The following is a 24268-nucleotide window of genomic DNA, read 5'->3' on the forward strand; positions in this document are numbered from 1 at the left end:
CAAGGAAAGACAAAAAAGCATGAAAGGGCATGTTGTGAGGGGAACTTGAAGCAATTTGGTGTCACAACACAAAATGCAAAGACAATGGGAACAAATGATGTTGAAGAAGCTTCTTAAAAGGCATGGTAAAGATCTTGACTTGATCCTGTGCCTTGGTTTCCTTGTACACCTCAAATTCTTGTATAAAATGGAAATGATAATAGTACCTTTGTCATAGGCCTGTTAGGACTAAAGGCAAACGAAATGGGATAATACACATAACGCACTTAGAAGAGTGCCTGCCACATACTGAGGCCCAAATATTTTCTAATGTTAATATTATTTTCTTGAGGGTGGCAGGAAAGGCTTTAAGCAGGGGAGTGACATGGTCACATCTGTGTTTTGGAAAGATCACTCTGGGGGAAGTAAGGAGGATGGATTGCAGGAGCGAATATTGGAGGCAAGTAGGCAAGTTACAAGTCTGCAACAATAAATAGTCTAGGAAGTAGAGAAGGCCTGCCCTATACAAGAGTGACAGTGGGGAAGGAGGGAATTCAGGTATTTAAAAAGTAGAAGAGAAGAGCTCTGATGCGCATTAGAATGTGGAAGGTGCAGGTGCACGAGCAGTCCTAGATAGAGCTCCTAGATTAGGCCCTCAAGGTTAGTTTTCTTCCTGAATGATCTCCCTCCCTCCATTCTCCAATAACAAAAAGGCCATCACAACACATTTCCTTTTAAAGTTTTATTAAAGTTTAATGGAACAATTAATATATATATATATTTTTTGGTTAACCCCAGTACAAAAATACAGTTGACGACTTGACAAAAATGGCTCCATCTAGGGCTTGAAGGTTTGAGTTTCTCCAACAGTAACAGGGGAAAGCATGCTTCCAGCTGGGCTGAGTCCAAAGCACACAGCCATTCCTGCACACGCATGCGTGCAAACAGGGAAGCCAAGCCAGAGAAGAGGAAGGAAGTTGAAGGGATACAGGAAGAAGCCCAAGATTATTCCCAGGAGAAAAAGAGAAGAAACAGGCTGGTCTCCTTGGTGGGGTAGAATTACGGATTTACATTTAGGACTTGTTGTTTTAAATGATAAGCTATTTCTGCAATTTTAACATTATAAAAAAGATGCTTCTGGTCTCTTTTCACCGCTAAGGTGAGTAAAGCAGGAGGAAATGGAAAGATTCAACTACTGCAGTGTGAGGAGTAAACCTCCAAATGGCTCAAGTTTTGTGTCAAAAGGTGTCATTCTTTACCTTCAATGACAAAGAGACATTTAGGTGAGAGGGGACAGGAGAAGGAGGTCTGCCACACTCTGCTGGATCACAAACATGGAGACCAGCTTCTGGCAGCAGAACTCTTCCACAGTGAGAGGGCCCCTTCCCATGTAGGCAGGAACAAGGTTTAATTGTTCTGAGTGATTCCTCAATATTCCCTTCCCTGCTGCCTTCCTTCCAGAACAGTAACTTTGATGAAAGAAGGGATACATTCATGTTACAACTCATCTTCAAGATGTTTCTCTCTGAAGGCATCACCCGTCAGCCTTTCCTGAGCTTCCTTCATCCCCTGAACAACTGTGAAATAAAGGTTGAGGGGAAAAGTATGAAGCAGGTCTTTAATATTTGACATGTGACAACCAATACAGATTTTTATGTTTTAGGAGAAATATAAGAGGAGCACAGGATCTGGATTCAAGATCTAGTTCTGGATTTTAGCCCTGGAAAGTCTCTTGAATTTGTTTCCTCGTCTATTCATAAGGTGATGCTACTTACTTCACACAGATTATAAAAATTAAATGAGAGAATGAATAATAAATGTGCTTTATAAACTATGAAGTCTTACAAAAATGTTAGTAGTTACTTTGGCTTACCCTCCAGGATTAGAGTTGAACCCCTGTCACAGGCTGTAGATATTCACTTGACACTAAGGGAATAGAAAACATCTTCCTACCATCCCCATCATCTCTTCTGGAGGAACGCTGCATTTATTTCATTTCCTGTGGAGGTTACAGGTTACACTGGTATGTGTGTGCGTGTGCTTGGAGGGAGGATGGTCTTCACTGAAAGAGGTGGTCATATCTAGTATCAACTATGTATGGAAGAAGTCAAGTTCTCAGGCACAGGAAAAACCTGGAAGGCAGGCCCTGGGCAGACAGAAGATGAAACTTCTCATCTATCTTGGGCATCAAGGAGGGCAGCTGTTTTGGTACAGGCTCCCCATACAATGGCAGGCCAGTTGTTAGGCTGAGCCAGAGTCTGTGGATCTCAGAAAGCAAACCAGGTAGTATAGTTTGTTACATCCCTTTTGTTTTGCCCGAGCCTTTAGTAAAACCAGGTTTGAATATTCCAGTTTCATGTCAGCTGAGCCATGGAGAATTCAGGCAAAGGGTTCTGTGTCCACATTTGGACTAATGTGTTAAAGGATGATGCTGGTGTCAAGATGGAAGTGGGAACTTCACGAAATTCTAAAAGGAAAGTGAATTTCAAGGGTCAAGAGTTGGGGACCTATGGGAATTCCCTGGTGGTCCAGTGGTTAGGAGTAGGCGCTTTCACTGCCGTGGGCCTGGGTTCAATCCCTGGTCCGGGAACTAAGATCCCACAAGCCTCACAGCCAAAAAAAAAAGAGTTGGGAACCTAAGGTTCAGCTACCCTTCTCCATGTGGAAAATTTCCCTGTAACACCAACCTCCAGTGATCTGCATTTGGGTAGGAAAGATGACATTCTCCTTACCCATGGAAAGGAGAGGATAACCTCTGCAGATCTCTTTCCTCTCCATATCCTGAGAAATAAGAGTTCCAAGGACTCAGAACATAAAGTGATCAACAACCTGGCAGCATGGCAATGGGAGACACATGGCAACTTAGCAAACAACCCTCTTTTACAGATGGCAGGGACAAATTCAGAAGGAAAACAGTGACAGTACATGGCATGAATTCCAACCTCTCCCTCTAGAATGATTGTGCTCAAGGATTAGAGAACAAAAAAGCATGACTGACTTATGATTTCAATCTTCCCTCACATGTTTGTGCTGACGCTGTTCCCTCTGCCTCGAATGATGCTTTCCGCATTCCTCTGCTGGCCAGGACTCAACCCAGTCACCATCCCCTCTAGCATGCCTCACGCCCTCCCCATGTTGGGCTACACTCCCCCCTACACACACATACCCCTTGCTTCCATAACTTGATATGTCCTCTTCATATGTGTCGACACAAATTCTTATCCGTATCCATCTAGATCCAGTTAAAGTTTACTATCTATGAAACCTTTCAGACTTGATCAGCTAACAGTTAGCATTCCCCTTCCTTTGAATTCTCACAAGAATAGCATTAGTGCAGTGGAAAAAAACTAAGTTTTGGACTGAAATCCTGGCTCTGTGACTTTTTAACTGTGGGTCCATGGGCAAGTGACTATTTCTGGGAGCCTCAGTTCTTCACAGTTTCCTGTGGGTCAGTTAGCTCCCAACTGGATTATAAAAAGCTAGGGAAGGGGCCCAGTCTTATCTTTCTCTTATATTCTACACAGCATCTAGCCAAAAGCTAGTCATGCAGCAGATGCTCGGCTAACATGTTGAATTAGTTTCCCATCACAGACCTTGCATGTGGTTCATCCTACTGAAACCTAGCAGCAACCCTCCCTCTTCTCTCTCAACATAACCATACCTTGCTCAGCACTGATGTAGAAATACTTGTAGCTGGGGTTTCCATTCTCATTGATGATTTCAGGACGCACCTTGCCACTGGGATCTATTGTAGACAAAATAGCAGAGGGATTGCAATAGTTACAACTTCAAGCACCATATGGTACACTAGGCCTTCTGGAAGACGAGACCTGCCCATCTTTGCAGCCCATTGTCTCACCACCTTACCCCTTGTTTTTTATGTTGCAATCACAATGAATTCCTTGTAATTCCCTGAACACAACCCACCCCCACCCTCACTCCCCACCATGCCTTGGTATATGCTGGTCCCTCTTGCTGGCATGTTTCTTTTCTGTCTGATAATGGTGGGATCTATATTTTTATTTGTATCCCCCATAGAATCTAGCAGAATGCTGAGCAAAGATTAAGTAGTCATTAAATATCTTTTATAAAACTGTTTCTGGAAAGACATTTTTCTTGTTATAGAATCCCATTGCTTCAGCCTCACTACAGGGTCAAGGGTGGGAACTGTGGCTTATCTCAGTCCCTGTAGTGCCTAGCAGTGCTTGACATATGCCTGATGCACAAACGATTGCTAAATGGATAAATGATCACTACTCTCCCACTGCTCACAAAAGCAGTTAGTTTTGGGGTTTTGTTCTGTTTTTTGTTTTTTACAAAAGCAGTTAGTTAATGGGAAAAGTTTTCCTTCACATCCGAGGTTCTGGCATTCGGAACTCCCCACTCTCTCTTGAAACTGGTTTTTGTTTTTGTTTTTAGCCATCCCAATAAAATTTCACTAGGTGGAGTCAGTGCCTTGATTCATTTCTCTCTCCTTCTGTACCACGGATCCCCAGATTAAGACCTTTCACCTTACCCAGGAACAGGATTCGTGGAATATAACCCCCATCAGGGCTGAAATCTTCATCTTTGGGCTCTTCTTCATCCTATTAAGTATAAACCTTAAGTCAGATCATGTTCCCTCTCTCCTCAAAACCTTTCAGTGGCTTCCCCTCCCACTCAGGGTAAAACCTTAAGTCCTTGCAGTGGCCTAAGAGGCCCTACTTCACCTGCCACCTGGGCACTTCTCTAACATCACGCCCTACCCCTTGTTCAGTCTTTTCCAACCACACTAAGTTGCCTGCTATTGCTGTCATTAAACAAGCTGGGCATGCTCCCCACTCAGGCTTTTGTATTTGCTCTTACACTCTGCCTGGACACACTTCCCCCTTCATCCACATGGCTCACTCCCTTTTCTGCTTCAAATCTTTGCTCAAATGTCACCTTGTTTTCTAACCACCTAATTAAAATTGCAAACTATCCCCTCCATTCTTCATTTTTAGCCATAGCATTTACCACTATCTGACATATTTTGCTTATTTGTCTGCCTCCCCATATTCAATTCCTCATATGTAAATTAATGACAGCAAAGAATTTTGTCTGTTTTGTTCATTGCTGATTCTCAATACCTACATCACTGACTTGCACAGTTTTTCTTGAATGCATGAATTGATGAGACTAACATTTTAGTACAATTGTGAAGTTATAGTTCTCCCAGGAGACATGACCACACAGTTAGCTTTCTTTTTAAGAAATCTCTCAAGTTGGAGAACGCTCACTGAACACATTTCTGTTTCCTGTGAGTGGTGATTCTAACTCACCACAGAAAGTGGTGAGGCGTTTAGATGCATAGAAATCAGTAGTAATTTTGTCGTTTATGGTGTGATTCCCATTTCAGAAGTTATATCAAATAGTTAATATAACTTTGCCTTCAGTGAGGTGTGTCAGCATTCAGGCTATCCACTAGCTTTATAAGCAATCCCTTAGCTACCTCAACATTAACTGGTAATGTGTTCAGAAGATTTCCAGTCCTATGTTTAAATAAACATCATTTTATAGAAACAGGGCTAGGAGTATCATCACAGAGCATCCGAGCATCCCACATTGGATGAGTACAGCCTAAAAGGCAGCACAGCTAGGTCACAGAACCTATTCTTATCACCTATTAGGCTCTATGACCTTGACTAAATCACCTAACTCCTTCAGGCCTAAGATGCTCAATCTGTAAAACAGGGATAGCATCAATGGCCTAAAAATCCCTTCTAACTCTAAGATCTGATATTCTGACTTGGGATTCCAAGACATCTTGTCAATGTGAAGTACATAAAGGATATCTAATGAAATAAAACGAAGCTCTACATATAAGCCCAGCACAGAGTAGGGTTTCAACTGAATCATATTTTGCAGGGAATTGTGGCCTACACCTTTAGTTCAGTTATACAAAGATGTAAAAACGTGTCATAATCATAAGCTAAAAATAAAGGGACCTTAAAATTTAGTCATCTTATCCAATCTTTCTTCTCCTACTTCCTCCCACAAATGGGGGCTTGATGGCATTCTACCATATCTGATGCAAGACTTAGTATTAGAGTTCAAGAGAAAAACAAATACATACAAGTAGACAGCTCTGCTGAGTAAGATTTTATACCATCAATGAGGCTAACTCTAAAACAGTAAAGACTTAAAATCATAGCAGAAAGGAGAAACTCTGGAAGTCTTACCTCAAGATTTACCATAACAAAATTATGGGAAAGTTCTGAAATTTCTGTAGACTCTGCAAATTTGGGCTTTAAAGCTAGGGGGAAGAAAAGATTTTGGAACAGAAGAAAACATCATTGTCATACCCAAACCCTAATTTGCTGAGATGATTCATATAACTGACCCTTTTGCTAATCTTAAGACCCAGAAATCAGGACACTTAAATTCTGGTCCTGCTTCTGCCATTTACTTGCATAGTTATGTACACTTAAGTGGCTGACTTTATTTCTCTGAAGCTTTCATCTAATTTATAAAATATAGATAACAGCATACTGACAAAAAAATTATTACTATTGGCTTTTTTACGTATTTCAATAACATCTATTTAAGAATAGATGTAATAAAGACAATAGAGTAACAATACTCTACCACTATAGTATATATATTATTAAACTAGCAATTTACATTAATTTTATACTCTTTTTCCTACATGATTTTATTAAGTGTAGCATACCAAACAAAAGGAGAAATCTGACTGGGAAGTGGCAGGCTGCTATACCAGAAAGAATACAGGCTACAAAGTAAGAAAACGTGGGCTCTAATTTGGTTCCCACCTCCTCCAGTAAGACCACTCCTCATGTCTCTCTCTGTTACATACAACTGTCCATACAACTACTGTAGCACCTAATCCCATATTCTACATAACCATATCTTAATTGCCTCACCCTCCAACCCCTTACAAATACAACTGCAAATTTCTTGAGGGCAGGGAATCTGTACCATAAATTTCTTCGGTATTCCTTCAAGCAATAAGCAGTGCTGAGCCAAAGTCAGTGTTAATATTTTTTAAACATTAATATTTGAGAACACATCTGAGGTCTGATCATTTGCACCTACCTTTGCAAGCTCCGCACCAGGACTTATGGATAATCACCATCAGGGGTAATCCACTTCAAAACAAAATGAAGAAATTATAATCTAGTAATTCCACTTCTTGAAATATATTCTAATAAAATGACCAACCAATGAAAACAAAGATTAATGTACAAGGATGTTCATGTAGTATAATTTCAATAAGAAAAATTTTAAGACAATCTATTCAATAATAGTGGACTGTTACAACAAAATTATTGCTAAGTTCTGACATTCCAGTAAATTCTGCAAATTTGGGCTTTAAAGCTAGGGAGAAAAGACTGTAGAAGAAAAAAACAAATTACAGCATTTCTAAATGTTATGGTTATATAACCACTGAAACATTAAAATTTTTCATTGGTACACTGTTAAAGGCTAGAATATAATTATTATCTATAGTTTAAATTATACAAATATGTAGAAAAGAGTTTAAAAGGAAATGTTCCAAAACATAATAGAGGTTATCTCTGGATAATGGGATTGTGGATTTTACTATACTTTTCCTGTATTTTCCAATTTTTCTACAATTAAGTGTAATTTTTTTTTTTTTTTTTTTTTGCCACACTATGCGGCTTGTGAGATCTTAGTTTCCCAACCAGGGATTGAACCCAAGCACCGACAGTGAAAGCACCAAGTCCTAACCACTGGACCGCCAGAGAATTCCCAATTAAGTGTAATTTTTATAATCAGGGAGGAAAAAGCTTTTTATTTCATAAAATAATAAGCAACATATTCCACCTGAATCAGTCTTGGCCAGCTGAAGCTCTTACGCTCTCAAGGCTCAAATGCTGACTTGTAGAAGGGTCCTATGTAATCAGACGTTGGCTTTCTCCATCATCCAACCCCCATATCACCACATCATCACATGCTGTACAATACTATCACAGCATTTACCACATTGAACTGTATCTTTTTATTTACTTAGAGCTTCTTAAGGAAAGAACTCTTAGCTGTCTCTATACTCCCTACACCTAATATAGAGAATAATATTACTGGTAGCAAAAACTTATACAGCATTTACTGTGTACCAGGTACTATTCTAAATATATATAAATTAATTTAATAAGTGTCAAATGAATTATTCAGCTATCTCATCATAGGCCTACTACAAATCTGGGACAGAATGGTGCCTCTAATACTTGTAATAGCTTATAAACTAAATGAGCAGGACAAGGTTAGGTAAGAAGTAGGATCTACATAGCCATAATAATAATAGCCAAATGTGCTAAACATTTATTATATGACATTGTTGTATGTGCTTTACACACATTATCTCATTTAAATCCTCACAACAGGGCTTCCCTGATGGCACAGTGGTTAAGAATCTGCCTGCCAATGCAGGGACATGGGTTCGAGCCCTGGTCCGGGAAGATCCCACATGCTGCGGAGCAACTAAGCCCGTGTGTCACAACTACTGAGCCTGCACTCTAGAGCCCGCGAGCCACAACTACTGAGCCTGCGTGCCACAACTACCAAAGCCCGCACACCTAGAGCCCGTGCTCCACGATAAGAGAAGCCACCGCAATGAGAAGCCTGTGCACCGCAACGAAGAGTAGCCCCTGTCACAACTACAGAAAGCCCGCACGTAGCAAAGAAGACCCTACGCAGCCAAAAATAAATAAATAAATCTATAAAAAAAAAATCCTCACAACAATCCTAAGGTAATGGTCTCATAATAGAAATGAGAAAACTGAGACTTCCAAGAAATTAAACATTTGGCCACATAAATTCTAGGTTCTGCCACTTAGTAGTTAACTTGTAAGTCTGACTCCAGAATCAATATTCTTTCTGACCACTATCGTCTACTTCAATTTAGAACAGCAATCCAGAATCCATGGGTTTAAACCCAATCAACCGATAATCAACTAACTTGGAATTTGAGAATGAAAATGGAAGAGGCCTTAGATGCTGCCTAGTCCAAACCTCCATTTCATGCAGGAATTCAGTCTCATATATCAGAAACAAAAGGTGGTCCAGATAACCTGATAAGCAAGAAATAATCACCAAGGCAGCCCATCCTTTTAACAGCACCGTGCACTTACAGAACAGTTTAGAATGTCTTGCTTTCTCTTTTCTCCCAAGCAAACTCCTATTCATCCTTCTAGAGCAGAGGTAAGCAAACTAGTCTGCAGGCCTAATCCAGCCCACTGCCTGCTTCTGTACCGCAATGATATACAAACATATACAAACATGTTTTTTTTTTAACATTTTTAAATGTTTGAAAAACAAATCTGAAGTATAGTACCTTGTGATATATTAAAATTAAATATAATTCACATTTCAGTGTAACTAGCTTTATTAAAACACATTCACACTCATCTGTATACTTATTGTCTATGGCTGCTTTTGTGCTACCATGGCACAGCTGATAAGCTGCAACAGAGACCCTATGGTCCTCACAGCCTAAAATATTTACTGTTTGGCCCTTTACTGACTCTTGCTCTAGAGTGACAGTCCAAATGTAAACACCTCTGTGAAGCCTCCCCAAAACCACCTTCTCTCAACAGCTAGTTAGTCCTATTCCTCCTGTGGGATCCCAAAGCATTCTAACCACCAGTCCTTTTTATCCTCTAATCACCTGTTTACTTGTCTAAACTACTAACTTCTCAAGGGCAAAGACCTAATCACCCATTTACTTGTCTAAACTACTAACTTCTCAAGGGCAAAGATGTATCTAATACATCTTTGAAAAACACAAGCACTGTTAAGGTAGGTACCTACCATTTGTTTACTGAAATCAATGAAAAAAATGAAAAACAAGCTTAAAGTGCTATTTGTCTTGAAAAACAGAATGAAGCACCCAGTTATGGGAGTTGTCATAACAGTCACTCTAGGTTAAGACCAAAGCATGGAGACTCTCACCCAGCACTATGAAAGTACTTTTGATCAAAGGCATAACAGGGATACCTGTGTATCTAAAATGTTACATTAAGTAAATTACATGAAGAACATAAAGCAAAAGAAATGCCAGCACACTGTCTTCATCTAAAAGATTTTATTAAATGAAACAATCTAGTGGTTTTGTCTTTCACCATTAGAATCAAAGCTTCCCAAGGACAGAAACCAGTGGATCTATCTGTGATCCCAGGCCCTAGGACAGAGACTAGCAAAAAGTAGGCACAGTACTCAAAAATCTGTGGTTTGAAAAAAGGGCCAGTACAGATGCAAAACTGTGTCATCTTCAGTTCTGTTCACAATTATTTTAAAACAATTCATCCATCCAGTCTGCTTTCCCACAATTCAGATGGGGGAAATCAGTGGTATGTGATATCCCAAGTAGAACCCAATCTAAGCAAACCCTGTCCACCGGAGCTCTGTCCTCTAGAGAAACTTGCCAAGCTCCTCCAAGCTAGTTCTCCATTCTCTCTAGTCTCAATTTATGCTGTAAACTCAAGGCCTGGCACAGAGGCATTCAGAAACGTACGAGTGAATCAGTCACAATAGCTCTATTTCCACGCATCAATATATTCTGCAGAACTTCAGATTATTCTTCCCAGAGAAACAGAGAGTGCAGTGGTTAGACAAGGAGCCATGACTTTCCCCCACCAGCTCTGGTTAGTGCAGGCTCTGGCTCAGATACTGCAGAAACATGTTGGCCAGTTGAGGCAGGTTCTCATTGTTGGGATGCATTTTGGTGTAGGAAATAAACTGGCGACGGAGGCGACTCAGTTCTGCCATGGTCAAAGGCCGGGTAAACCGCAGGTGCTCTGTGGTGCCAGAAAGCTTAAGCAAGTCTCCAGGGACTGCGCTCTTCTGAGCTTCCATCAGTCCTGCCAACACCTGGCTGGTGACCTGGTCCAATTGGTGCAGAAAGGTGCCGGAGGCAAGTGGCTGGGACTGTGTAGACTGATGGGGTGGAGGAGCCCGGTTCTCAAACAAGGCAGCTCTGATCTCTGACAGAGGCAACGGCTCCTCTAAGCCCACCAAGGTGAACAAGGGCCGGTCCCAGCGGTTCCGAGAGTCGGGAGCTTCGAAGCGCAGCGCTAGGGCCTCCAGAAGTTCGGGAGGGTAAAAGGCACCTGACACATGCTCCGCAGATTTCTCGAATTCCGAAGTCACAAGAGCTGGAGAATCTGGCGTCCTGGTTTCCTCCCGCTGCAGTTCCTTAGGTACTTCTGCCTGGGCTCTCCCATTTACTACAGAGTCCACTGCCTGCGGTTCCCCGAGGACACCGGTGCCCGCCGCCAGAGGTCTCCCTCCCTCCTCAGCTCGCGGCCTCCAACTCACACTGACACTGCGGCTCGGACTCTCATCCGCGCCCGCCACCCGCGGTCCCACGCTCAGACCGCCTGGCCTTACGCAGTAGACCAGGCAGAGCGGAGTGCGCGCCGCCCGCGCCAGGCAGTACAGCTCGTAGCGGAAGCCCTTGATGTAATTAAGCGAGTCGAGGATGACCACTTCGTGGCGACTCAGACGCCGCTCCACGGCCGCTCGCAGGGCGCCACGCAAGGCCTTCTCACGGGCCGAATCGCCGTACACTGTCGCGTCCTCCGCGCCCAGCACCTCCGCGTCGTCCACCACGTACACCGCGCGGCCCTCGGCCGCCAGTGCCACGCGGAGCTCCTCCGCGCGCCGGCTCTTGCCGCTGTACGGCAGCCCGCAAAACACCACGAGCGGCATCCTTCCAGGGCGCGGCCATGTGCAACCGCGCAACGTCAACTTCCGGGTTGCCGGCGGCTCCGACGCAAACCGGAAATGCAAGCTACACTTCCTGCCTCCCTTGACTCTTACAGGACCTCTGTTGCTATGGAAACAGGAGTTCTAGACCAACGAGAGCCACGTCCTGCTCTCTCCGAAAGGAGATGGAGCTTAGAAAGGCATCGGTTATTTATGTCAAATGTTATACGTCTCAGGAGAATGTGATCTCCTGGCGGCCAAAGACTATGTCCATCAATTTATAACGGAGCCTTAAAGAGCATTAAATATTGCCAAACAATCAGCACTATATTTAGCAAATGGAAGACAATTCACAAATACTAGTTCCCCTTCATTCCTCATAGCCAATAACATTCAGTAACTGTTTATTCAATAACCATTTCAATCATTCAATATCTTCATGGTTGGGAATTCAGAGATGAACATAAAACAGTCCCCCCCACAGAGCAAGGGTCTGAATGGGAAAAGTCAGGCACCTACAAGCAGAATAACATACAGTCTAATGGATAGAGGTAGGTTGGGTTGTAAAAGTACAGAAGAGAAAAACAAACTGCCCACAAAAATTGCCAAAGACTTTACCTAGGAATAGTCATTTGATTTAGAAAGTGAAAAACTAATAGGAATTTTTCTCCTGGGTAAGGATGCCAGATAAAATATAGGATGCCTAGTTAAATTTGAATTTCAGACAATCAACAAAAAATGTTTTTAAAATAAGTATGTCTCAAATATTACTTGGGGCATATTTAAAATTACTTATTGTTTACCTGAAATTCAAATTTAACTGGGCACCCTTTATTTTTATTTGCTAAATCTGGCAACCCTACTCCTGCATAAGGTATGAGGCTCAGAGCCATGAAGCTGTAGGATCTGTTCTAGCAAAAGCAAGCACTATAGTTTGGTAGGTGCAGAAGTGTGAGTATTTCTGTGCAAGGATGTGTGTGTATAAAGGAAGTGCACATACATTGTATCTTTGTATCTCTCCAGTACAGTATAGTAGAGAATGTTCAAGTCTTGGCTCTGCTACTTACTTACTAGCTGTGTAAACTATTGTCAAGTTATATAACCATTCTGTACCTAAATTTCCTCTCCTGTAAAATAATAACAATGGTTCTTATTTCACAGGCTGAACCAACCTCATAGTTTGTGAGGATTATATAAATTAATGAATATAAAGCACTCAGATCAATGTTTAGCCTTTCCTCCCCTGTTCTGCCTTTTCCTCCTCCTTTGTATAAGTCTTCTGTGCATAGACTAAACCTACTTGGAACTTAAGACTATTCAACTTGAGACTATTAGGCAGTATGGTTTACTGGTTGAGTGTAGGCTCTGAAGCCAGAGTGTCTGGGTCCAGATCTTGGCTCCACCACTTAACTAGCTGTGTGATCTTGGGCAAGTTATTTAACTGATCTGTGCCTTAGTTTTCTCATCTGTAAAATGAAGGTAACAACAGTACCCACCTCAAAAGAGTTGTTGTTGTGAGAATTAAATGAGTTAATTCACATAATTCAATGTCTGGTACATAGTAAGCACTTAATAAATGTTAGGTAGTATTATATTTTTGTTGTTATCAGGCAGCCCCTCCATTGCTCTGCCTTGGCATAATCCTTCACCTGAAATTAATGCTAAGTTGATGGCTGGAAAGTGTTTTACCACCATAAGTAACCTAAAACCATATCTTGTACCTGGCAGCTGCTTCTTTCTTCCCATCTTCTAGTGTCCTCCAATGAATGTGATCTCCAAAACCTGGAAGGAAAGAGCCTCATAAACATTCACACATGAACAAAGGGCAAAGACCCAAGAAAGAAATGTGGCATGTTCACAAGATACTCATAAAAAAAAGGCTTTCCTTTGTCAAAAGCATGGTATTCAAGTCCCAAATCCACTGCTTTCTAGGTGTATGGGACCATGGACAGTCTTATACCTCAAGCCTCAGTTTTCATACCTGTAAAATGGAGATAATATAGCCTAATTCAGTTTTTAAGGAGATTAAATTAAATAATGGTGGACTTCCCTGGTGGTGCAGTAGTTAAGAATCCGCCTGCCAACGCAGGGGACATGGGTTCAAGCCCTGGTCCGGGAAGATTCCATACGCCATGGAGCAATTAAGCCCATGCGCCACAACTACTGAGCCTGCGCTCTAGAGCCCGTGAGCCACAGCTACTGAGCCCGTGTGCCACAACTACTGAAGCCCACATGTCTAGAGCCCGTGCTCTGCAACAAGAGAAGCCACCGCAATAAGAAGCCCTCACACCGCAACGAAGAGTAGCCCCCGCTCACTGCAACTAGAGAAAGCCCACAAGCAGCAGTGAAGACCCAACACAACCAAAAATAAAATTAATTAATTTTTTAAAAAAAGACCCAAATGTAAGACCTGAAACCATAAAACTCCTAGAAGAGAACATAGGTGGAACACTCTTTGACATAAATCGTAGCAATATTTGTTTGTACCAGTCTCCTAAGGCAAAAGAAATGAAAGCAAAAAGGAACAAGTGGGACCTTATTAAACTTAAATGCTTTTGCATGGCAAAGGGAACCACTGACAAAACAAAAAGACAACCTACAAAATGGAAAAAAAATTTGCAAATAATATGACCTATAAGGTGTTAATATCCAAAACTATATAAACAGCTCATACAGCTCAATATCAAAAAAATCAACAACCCAATTAAAAAATAGGCAGAGGATTTGAATAGACATTTTTTCAAAGAAGACACAGAAATGGCCAATACAGACATGGAAAAATACTCAGTATCACTAGTCATCAGGGAAATGCAAATCAAAACCACAATGAGATATCACCTCACAGCTTTCAGAATGGCTATCTTGAAAAAGACAACAAATAATAGATGTTGGAGAAGATATGGAGAAAAGAGAGCCCTTGCACACTGTTGGTGGGAATGTAAATTGGCACAGTCACTGTGGAAAACAGTATGGAGGTTCCTTTAAAAATGAAAAATAGAACTACTATGTGATCCAGCAATTCCACTCCTGAGTATATATCTGGAAAAAATCGAAAATGAATTCAAAAAGATACATGCATCCCAATGTTCATAGCAGCGTTATTTACCAACAGCCAAGATATGAAAGCAACCTAAGTGTCCATCAACAGATGAATGGATGAAGAAGATGTGGTATATACAGGGGAATTCCCTGGCAGTCCAGTCGTTAGGACTCAGCACCTTCACTATGGTGGCCCAGGTTCAATCCCTGGTCAGAGAACTAAGATCCCACAAGCCGCACAGTGTGGCTAAAAAGAAAAAAAAATTTTATATATATATATATATACTTTATATATATATAATGGAATATTACTCAGCCATAAAAAAGAATTAAATTTTGCCATTTGCGCCAACATGGATGGACCTGGAGGGTATTATGCTAAGTGAAATAAGTCAGACACAGAAAGACAAATACTGTATGTTTTCACTTATATGTGGAATCTAAAAACTAAAAGAAATGAATGAATATAACAACAACAACAAAAAAGAATTTAGAACAGTGTCTGGGACTGGAGAATTGCTACAAGTATTTGCTATTAATATAATATACCAGGCACTATTCTAAGTACTTTACCAATATTCATCTTCACAACAACCCTAGAGGTAGGTACTCTTATTAATACCATTTTACAGATGAGAAAACCAAGGCACAAAGTTTAAGTAACTTTCCCAAGTTCACACAGCTAATGAGCATCAGAGCTGGAAAATGAACCTATGCGCTCAGGGTCCAGATTCCTTAGTTTTAAGCACTAAACAATGCTGTCCTTCAAAGCAGAAGGAGGTAAGGACAAAGAAGCAAGGGAGGGAGTAGACAATGCAGGGCCTGATAGGCCACTATAAAGATTCTGGCTTTTACTAAGCTCTTAGTGGGTTTTGAGCGAAGTATCAATAGTAACATGATGTGATTTCTGTTTTAACAGGATTGCTCTAGCTTCTGTGCTGAAAACAGACTAAAGGAAGTGTTATGGGTTGAACTGTGTCCCTCCAAAAATGATATGTTGGAGTCTTAATCCCCAGTACCTCAGATTGTGACGTTATTTGGAAATAGGATCTTTATGGAGGTAATCAAGTTAAAATGAGGTCATCAGGGTGAGACCTAACCCAATATGGTGTCCATATAAAAAAGGGAAATGTGGACACAGATATGCACACAGGGAGAGAACCCAGCCATCTATAAGGAGAGAGACCTGGCACAGACCCTCCCCTCAGCCTTTAGAAGGAACTGATACTGCCAATACCTTGATTTTGAACTTCTAGTCTCCAGAACTGTGAGACCATAAGTTTCTGTTGTTTAAGCCACTCAGTTTGTGGTGCTTTGTTATTGCAGCCCTAGCAAACTAATACAGGAGAGAAAGGCAAAAACAAAAGAGACTAGGAAAGTGGTAATTGCAATAATCCAAGCATGCAATGACAGTGGTTTGGACCAACTGTGGTGGTAGAGGGAGTAGATCCTATCAGATTCTGGACATATTTTGAAGGTAAAGGCAAAAGGATTTTGTTCTGGATATGGGGTGAGAGAAGTTAAGGATGACTCTAAGGTTTTTGGCCTGGGCAACTAGAAGAATGGAGTTGTCGTTAATAGAGATGGGAAAGAGAGTAGGTGGAGTGAGTTTTAGAAAGGAACATTAAAGAGCTTGGATTTGGAAATGTTCATTTTGAGATGCTTACTAGACATCTAAGTAGAGATGCTGAATAAGCAACTGAATATCTGAGCCTGGAATTCAAGGGACAGTTATCAGCATACGGATGTTATTTAAAGCTTAAGACTGAATAAGATCACCATGGGAGTGAGTGTAGATGAAGAGGGAGTCCAGGAGCCCTGGAGCACTCCCAGGTTAAGGGAGATAAAGAAGAACCAGCCAAAGACATGAGAAAGAACTACCAGTGAGATGAGCAGAAAACCAGCAGCACATGGAATCCCAGAAGCCAAGTGTTTCCAAGATGTTTCAAGAAGGAAGGATGATCCACTGACACCAATGCTCCTATTAAATCAGAAATGACCACTGGCTTTAGCAAGTGGAGAATAATGCTGACCTTGACAAGACCAGTTTCAATAGAGGAGCGAGGATGAAAAGATGATTAGAGCAAGATCAAGACAGCCCAGGGGAAGAATTAGAGAACAAGTACACACAACTCTCTTAAAGAATTTTGCTGTACAGCGGCAATTGCTAGAGGGAGCTGTGAGTCCATGAAAGGTTTTTATTCAATATGGAGAAAAGTATAGGATGTTCAAAGCTGATAGAAATGATATAATAAAGGTAGGAAAACTGATGATACAGCACTAAAAGGGAGAGTCGAAAATATCTTGAGTAGATGAAAGGAGATGGGATTTAGTACTCAAGTAGAGGGATTAGCCTTTGCTAGGCGCCCTGATAGTTCATCCAGTAAAGACAGGAAAGGAAGGACACATGGATACTGGTGCTCGAAGGTAGGTAAATCTCATGGTGACAATTTTTGAAAGGTCTCTTCCGAGTCCTTCTACCTTCTGTTAAATAGGAAGCGTGGTGACTGGCTGAAAGCAAGGATTGTGGAGGAAGTATTGGAGGTTTGAAGAGACAAAAGTAAATACGAAATAGTCCTCTGGGAGAAAACCAGAGAAACTAAATGATAAAAGGCATGTTTCAGGAAAGAAGTGATTCCAGAAGAAAGTCTAAATACAAGGAACAGTGAGCAAATTAACTGGTAAACATGTAGATAAATCTAAATATTATCTCTATAAAAAATTTTAATGCTCAATTTATAGAGTTAAAAAAGGAGAGAGAACTAAAATATTGGACAACAACAGCTTATAAGGAAAGAGGAAGAGACTGAAGTTAAAATATTCTAAGGCCCACTAACCATTGGGGGGTTAAGAGATTAATGTTAGATTTTGTTAAATATGCGAGTAAAATTTCAAAAGTAACCACTAAAAGAAAAGAACTAGAGTGCCAACTTCCAAACTCATAAAGGAGATAAAGCAAAATAAGAACCAGCAAATACTCAACCCCCAAAGAAAGGGCAAAAAAGAGCAAAAAAGAATAGAAAAAACAGTAGCAATGGAAATTGGATGAGAGAAATAAGACCAGCTCTGTCAATAATCACCACAAACATAAGTGAACTAAACTTGCCAGTTAAAGTTAAAAGACAGAATTTGTCAGATTTTGGTTAAAAAAACAAACAAACAAAAAAAACTGCCTCTATGTTTACAAGAACACCTAAGACAGAAGGACTTGTAAAAGTCAAAAGTAAAATGATTGAAAAATATATCCCAGGCAAATGTCAGCCAAAAGAAAGTCAGGGAAGCTAGATTACTATCAGGCAAAATAAAATTTCTCCATAAACATGGACTACTCAGAAGCTAGCTAACAAAGCTTACAGTCATAGGAGGTTATTGCTAAGAGAGAGCCTAGGGCAGGGCTGTTCAATTGAACTTTCTCCAGTGATGGAATTTTCTATAGCTGCACTGTTCAATATGGTAGCTATTAGCTGTTGAGTACTTGAAACATGGCTAATGCAACAGAGGTGCTGAATTTATTTTATTTTATTTTAATTAATTTAAAAATTAAGAGTGACATATTCCTAGTGCTACTTCATCGGACAGCACACACTTAGAGATCAGTCTAATCCTCTCATATTACAAAGGCCTGGAAAAAGGAAGAGGCTACCCAAGACCACAAAGGAAGCCACAACCAGAATTTAGTCTGATTCCTAATTAAAATGCTTTTCCAGTGCCCCTGGCTGCCCTACTACATTATCCCTACGAGTAAGTCTAGAGGTATAATTTGAAACAGTTCACTACGTGTATAAAATTTCTTTGAAAATTCATATTAAAAAGTACATTGGAATTTTTCATGAGTAATAGTCAGCACCATCATTTTTTGAGTGCTTACTCTATGTTATAATTACGATAATATAATAGCATTAATGACTAACACTATTATGGCATTTATTATATGCCAGCCATTGCTGCTCATGCCTTTACATGTATTAAATTATTTAATCCTCACAATAAACTTATGAGGAAGAAACTTAATTGCCTTCATTTTACAGATATGGAAGGTGAAGTTAAATAGCTTGCCCAAGGCTACAGTGCTAGTAAGTGCCAGAGCTGGGATTAGAACCTAGGTGGTGGTGTTCCAGAGTCTGTAGTTTGCTCACGATACTTCACTGACTCTCTAGCAAAGATAAAAATGAATAAAGGAATAAAGGAATGTGGCTTCGCGAAAGCAGAATGAAAACACAGACTTCAGGTCTGGAAAACCTGGGTCCTTATGTTCCCATTCAAAAATAACTTGAAAAGGTACAGTGCTTACCGTGTTGCTACCTACTCCCCAACAACACCCACACTCACACCCATGCCAACGTGGAACATCTGAAGACAGTCCAATTTCCTAAAGTATCACCTGCACAGACACTTTATTTACTCCAGTTATCTGCAGAGTGAGCTGAAAGCTCCCATGTTAGCAGCTCCTGCCCTAAAACATTAATTTAAAAAGGGGGAAAAAAGGGAAAGTGACAATTTCCAAACACAGCATTTACATCAGAATTCCCAAGCCCTTCATGCTCAAATTGTTCTCATGAGTGTAAGCTAAGGACATCAGAAAAGTATTATCCACCCTCTCCCAGCTGACAAAACAAAAGGTTAAGTGCCAGAACTGGCAGCCAAGTCTCTGAAACAGGGAACACTGTACCTAAGAGGTGGAATAACACAGTGGCTAAATGAAGTCTGTCTGCATCAAACAGACCTAGTTTAGCCACTTGCTGTTTTCCCGTATGCAAAATATGACTAACAGAAATATTTGTCCCATAGGGCTGGTGTGACTGTGAATAGGTCACAGTATGGAAGGTAAACATTCCATACGTGTCAGTGCCAAATTTGCATTTGAGACTTGACAAAGCCATCCATTTCTGTTTCAGGCAGGAGAGCACATGAACCGCCCCCACTGATAACTTTCTCATTTCTCCTTTAAAGTTTTCAAAGGAGTTTCTGCACTCAGAGCAGGAGTGGTGTATTGCTGAGAACAGAAGCTCTGGAATTCGTATCTCAACTGGTCCACTTACTAGCTATGTGACTCCTGCTTCCCATTTTAGGTTCTTCATCTGTGAAATGGGGATAATGATAAAAAAATATTATCTATGCTGTAAGAAAAAAATGGATTTACACATGGATAGATGACTACATGGAGAGAGACATGATAGGACAAGGATAGTCAGACATCAATGGTAGACCTGGGAGGTAGACATAAGGGGGTTGTTCACTGCGAAATTCTTTCAACTTTGCTATGTGTTTGAAAACTACTGTAATAAAATATTGAAAAAATAATATCTTAATGAATGAAAATATTTATTTAGTAAAATGTCAACTTCACAAGGAAAAAAAATATATTATCTATCTTAGAGGGTTATTATGAGGATTAAACCAGTCAATACATGAAAAATGCACAGAACAATTCCTGGAATACATCAAATATACAGTAAATGTTAATCATTACACTCCTCCCCACAGGTGATACATATTCCAGATTTTTAGCACATGGAAAACAACAAAATTATTTTAGAACTCTAGGATGTTAGAGCTGGAAGGACTCTTAGGAATCATTTCTAGTCCCAGCTCTCTCATGTAATAAATGATCCCCAGGGAAGACGAGAGCTGGCTATATAGTCTGACCAGGATTAAAACTCAGGCCTCCTGATTTCTATCCAGTGCTCACACCACACCACTGTACTTCCTCTTCTTAATGAAAACAGTAGGGTCATTCCGTCTCTCCTCTCTCCAAACCACCAGGCCATCTTCTGGAAAGAGTCAAAACTACTTAAACATCTGGGAAGAAATCTTACTCATCACTGCTCCGGGTAGCACTTTTTCGGGATGTGGGTGGTGAGCTGTAATCTATTTTCCAAGAAACCATACCCACAAGATACAAAAAAACAAAAACAAACAAACAAAAACAGTTTGAAATATTATTAATTCCTTTCAGGAACAATTCAATATTCTTCTTTGGGAGGATATAATAATAAACATTAAATAAACACTTTTCTAAGTTTGTGACACATATCAAATACCTTTTGTTTTTTCGTTTAATCCTCACAACACAGCCCCCCCCACACCAGGTTGCCCTTCTATATGCTCCTAAGTTACCTGCTATTTCCCTGCTCATAGTACATATCACAGTGTCATGTAACTGCCTGCTTACTTGTCCTGACAGTCTTCAGACCATGAGCTGAAAAAAGACAGGGATCTCAACGATCATGTGTACCATTCATTTCTTGTTTCAACAAATATTCCTGGGCACAAATTAGACAGAAATGGTCCTACCTTACTGGGGCAGTCTGTACTTTCCAAAGATGGTTGCAACAATATCTCCCATTCCACATGCTCTTTTTACAATGGGACCTCAACATTCCTCCCATGGGGGATGGAGGGGGTGTGGTTAATGTCCCTTGCCCTTGAACATGCCCACAGAGTACAGTGGAAGTGATGCTATGTGACTTGTACAGCTAGATGATAAAAATGCCATGCATTTCCATCTTGTTCTCTTAGGGCACTCACTCTTGGAATCTAGCTGTCATATGGTGAGGAAGCCCACACTAGCCCATGAAGACAGACCACACGTAGAAGTAACCAGCTCAGCTGAGGCCCCAGACTTGGAACCAAGACATATACCTTCCCCACTGTGCCTTGTTTGAATTCCTAGCCCACAGAATCATGAGCATAATAAAATGATTTCTTTACACCACTGAATTTGGGGGTGGTTTATTATGCAGCAATGGTAACTGGAACAACCACACAGAGCTTAATGTCTAACAAGGAATACTGAATACGTGACTCCAAGGTATTGCCTACACCTAACACAGTGAACTGGAACAGGGTAAATTATTTGTTGCGTGTCTGAGGTAGTTATTATTCTGCCCCTTTTGCAGATGAGGAACTGAGTTCTGAGAAGTTTAGCAACTTGCCCTCGGCCTCTCAGCTGGTTAGTGGCAGAATAAATTAAAACTCAAATCTAAACCCACACTCCTAACACTACATTCTTCTGTCTCCTTCATTATGTAAAATTTTACACTAAATATACAATAATCTGCTTTAAAATGGGACTGTCAGTACTTAAAACATTCTGGCTCAACAGAATTCACTGTGCAGTTTCATCATTGAGATGGAAACCCACATGTCACCTCCTCAGAGAAGTCTCCCTTGACCTTCCTAGCTCAAGTAATGCCAGCTCCCTCATCCTTCCCCAGCCTTTCTACTCAATCAGTTTCATTTTCTTCCCAGAACTCATCCGTAGCGGAAATTATCTTGCCTATTAATTTGTTCATGTGTCTACTCTCTGTCTCTCTGAATTGAATATAAGCTTTGTGAGAGCAGGAACCTTGTCTGTCCTATCCATTGATATATCCCTAGTGCCTAGGACCATGCCTGTAATACGGTAGGTGATCAAAAAGTATTTACTGAATGAAGGACTGATTGCATTCAGGCACACTGAATGTCCACCCAATCTCATCACCCTCCAATAAATGTGTAAATAGGGAGGATAAAACACAATTAACAACAGCAGGACTGCAGCAGAGACATTCCATACAACAATGTCAGTACAAAAACAAAAAAACAAAAAAGGAAAGGGAGGGGAGTGCATGCTACCACACAACCACTTAGAAAAAGCATAAAACCCTGAATTCAAATAAAGATGTAGGTAATGGGATGGATGGAGTAGGGGGTCACACCTCTTATTCTCCATTCATAACCACTGCCCCCTCACTCTTCAAAAGCACTCAGTTTCTTCAGACACACCTACTGAACCACACCAAGGAACCAAGGACAACTGTTGGTGACCCTCTAACATCAGACCTTTGACCCTTCATCTGGCCCTTCCTTTTGTGCCAGTCACCCCTCCCTAGGATACAGGTGCTGTTCGCTCCAAGGTAAGGAAGCAGTAACCTAGCTCTTCAAAGAAGAGGTGAGGAGGGGACTCTTCAGACCCAGGGCAAAGGTCTAAATATACAGGTCCCCAAAGGTCCTATTTCTCCCAGGAGGGAAGGTAACGGTGCCTGAGGACCTACCAAGTGCTAGGCACTATGCTGGTCTCTTAAACATGCTTTTCCTAATATAAGGGAAATTCCTTACCCCAACCCAAGAATTCAGGGAGGCCTCAAGTAAAACTTCCCCATCTCAACATTCCCCAGACCCGCTACTCCTTACCCCAAATTCCAGGAGCAGTTCGAGAGGATAAAAAGAAATCTACCGTGGCCACAGAGATAAAATGGGAAAGGGATCATGTTAGAACAAGAAGAGGGTTGTACTGGGCTGGGGCCCAGGATAAGTAAAAATTAAGATAAGAACGCGGTCTGACCCTTTCCAAGCCCATTATGTCCATCAGAAGAGGTGACGAGGAGCAGGAAACTGAAGCCCAGCAAACAGGTGGCTCCGAGACGAGGCCGCAGCTCCATGGTGGTAGGTGCGCGGAGCCACGGGGCTGAGCAGACGTAGGGCCCGAGTCTTAGCAGAAAGTCCGCGCGGTTTCCCAAGTGCGGCTCAGCCCATCCGCTCTCGTTCCCAGATTTTTTTTTTTTTTTTTTTCTAACCCTGAAGGAAGTGACGTTAGACGGATGTGGGTGGTGCCTCCGGGGTCCGATTTGGGACGAAGTGAGAGTTTAAAGGTGCAGATGACGAAGAAGGTTGTGGGGGCTGCTTTTGAGCGCTAGTTGCTTTCCCAGGTTCCGGACTTTCAGTCCGAGGACCGAGAGAAAAGATGGGCCGAGATAGTGGGGGGATGGGGAGGAGGCTCGGGAGAACCGTTGCTGCTTGCCTCCGCCTGCAGGCTAGCCCCTCCCCCAAAAAACCGCTGCACTTAATATTCACTACGCAAATTATTGATCTGTGAAGTCAGCAGCACCCAACAGTGGGCGGGGTGCCCATTGGCTTCGGGTCACCCCTCCCCCTTCGCAAATAAAAAAAAGGCAGACAACCGCATTTCATTCTTAGGTTCCTGCTCGAGTCTCGAAGAGACCTGGCAAGTCTGTTCTGCGGTGCATGGTCTCGTGCCTGCAAGAATGCCCCATCCTGCTGGAGAAGAAGCACTGCACCTTATTTTTCCTTGTACCCCAAATTCTTCCACTCAGGGATGATGCAATCAACTGATGCAAGCTCTGAGAAAACCAAACTTGGAACCTCTCATTGCAAAATTGACCTAGCTCTTCAGGGCACCAAGACATAAGTTACTGCAGGCACTTAGAGTGTAAAGCTTCTTCTGGTTAAATCTATTTGTTTCTGTTGTTTTTAAAATTCGTGGGTTAAGAATTTCTCAGTTTTCCTCTCTGATGCATGACAAACAGGTCAAAATTTCCCGTGTCTCCTCCTGAGTGGAGACTAGTTGAGTATGCACACTCGTGAGTCCGCACTAGTTAAGCTCGACAGTGCGTACTTAATTCCTAGTTAAAGACATCCGGCAAAAGTAGACATCCAAACAAAAATACACACAGCCCTTTTATTAGGCTCCCTACAAACTGCAGGAACGGACACAATGGAACACCAGGGAGACTGCAAGCTCCAGAATGCAGCGGCACCTGCC

General features: G+C 41.4%; 2 protein-coding genes across 3 annotated transcripts; both read right to left on the minus strand.

Moving 5' to 3' along the window:
* Positions 1 to 706: 706 nt before the first annotated feature.
* Positions 707 to 23271, minus strand: TXNDC12 (thioredoxin domain containing 12). Of its 2 annotated transcripts, none has more exons than XM_036863718.1 (7): positions 23051 to 23271; positions 13407 to 13467; positions 7054 to 7106; positions 6180 to 6253; positions 4496 to 4565; positions 3641 to 3724; positions 707 to 1556 (listed from the first exon to the last, which is right to left on the minus strand). In XM_036863718.1, the coding sequence occupies exons 1-7, from the start codon at positions 23145 to 23147 to the stop codon at positions 1477 to 1479; spliced, it is 519 nt and encodes a 172-aa protein (XP_036719613.1). In that variant the 5' UTR covers positions 23148 to 23271; the 3' UTR covers positions 707 to 1476. The 2 variants fall into 2 exon arrangements, with proteins under 2 accessions (XP_036719613.1, XP_036719621.1); XM_036863726.1 differs by lacking the exon at positions 707 to 1556 and adding an exon at positions 1571 to 1978 and having other exon boundaries at positions 23051 to 23259.
* KTI12 (KTI12 chromatin associated homolog) lies at positions 10049 to 12334 on the minus strand. The gene has a single exon (XM_036863705.1). The coding sequence runs from the start codon at positions 11686 to 11688 to the stop codon at positions 10624 to 10626; it is 1065 nt and encodes a 354-aa protein (XP_036719600.1). The 5' UTR covers positions 11689 to 12334; the 3' UTR covers positions 10049 to 10623.
* Positions 23272 to 24268: the final 997 nt, after the last annotated feature.

Source organism: Balaenoptera musculus, chromosome 1 (genome assembly GCF_009873245.2).
Source record: "Balaenoptera musculus isolate JJ_BM4_2016_0621 chromosome 1, mBalMus1.pri.v3, whole genome shotgun sequence".
In the NCBI taxonomy this organism is placed as follows: Eukaryota; Metazoa; Chordata; class Mammalia; order Artiodactyla; family Balaenopteridae; genus Balaenoptera; species Balaenoptera musculus.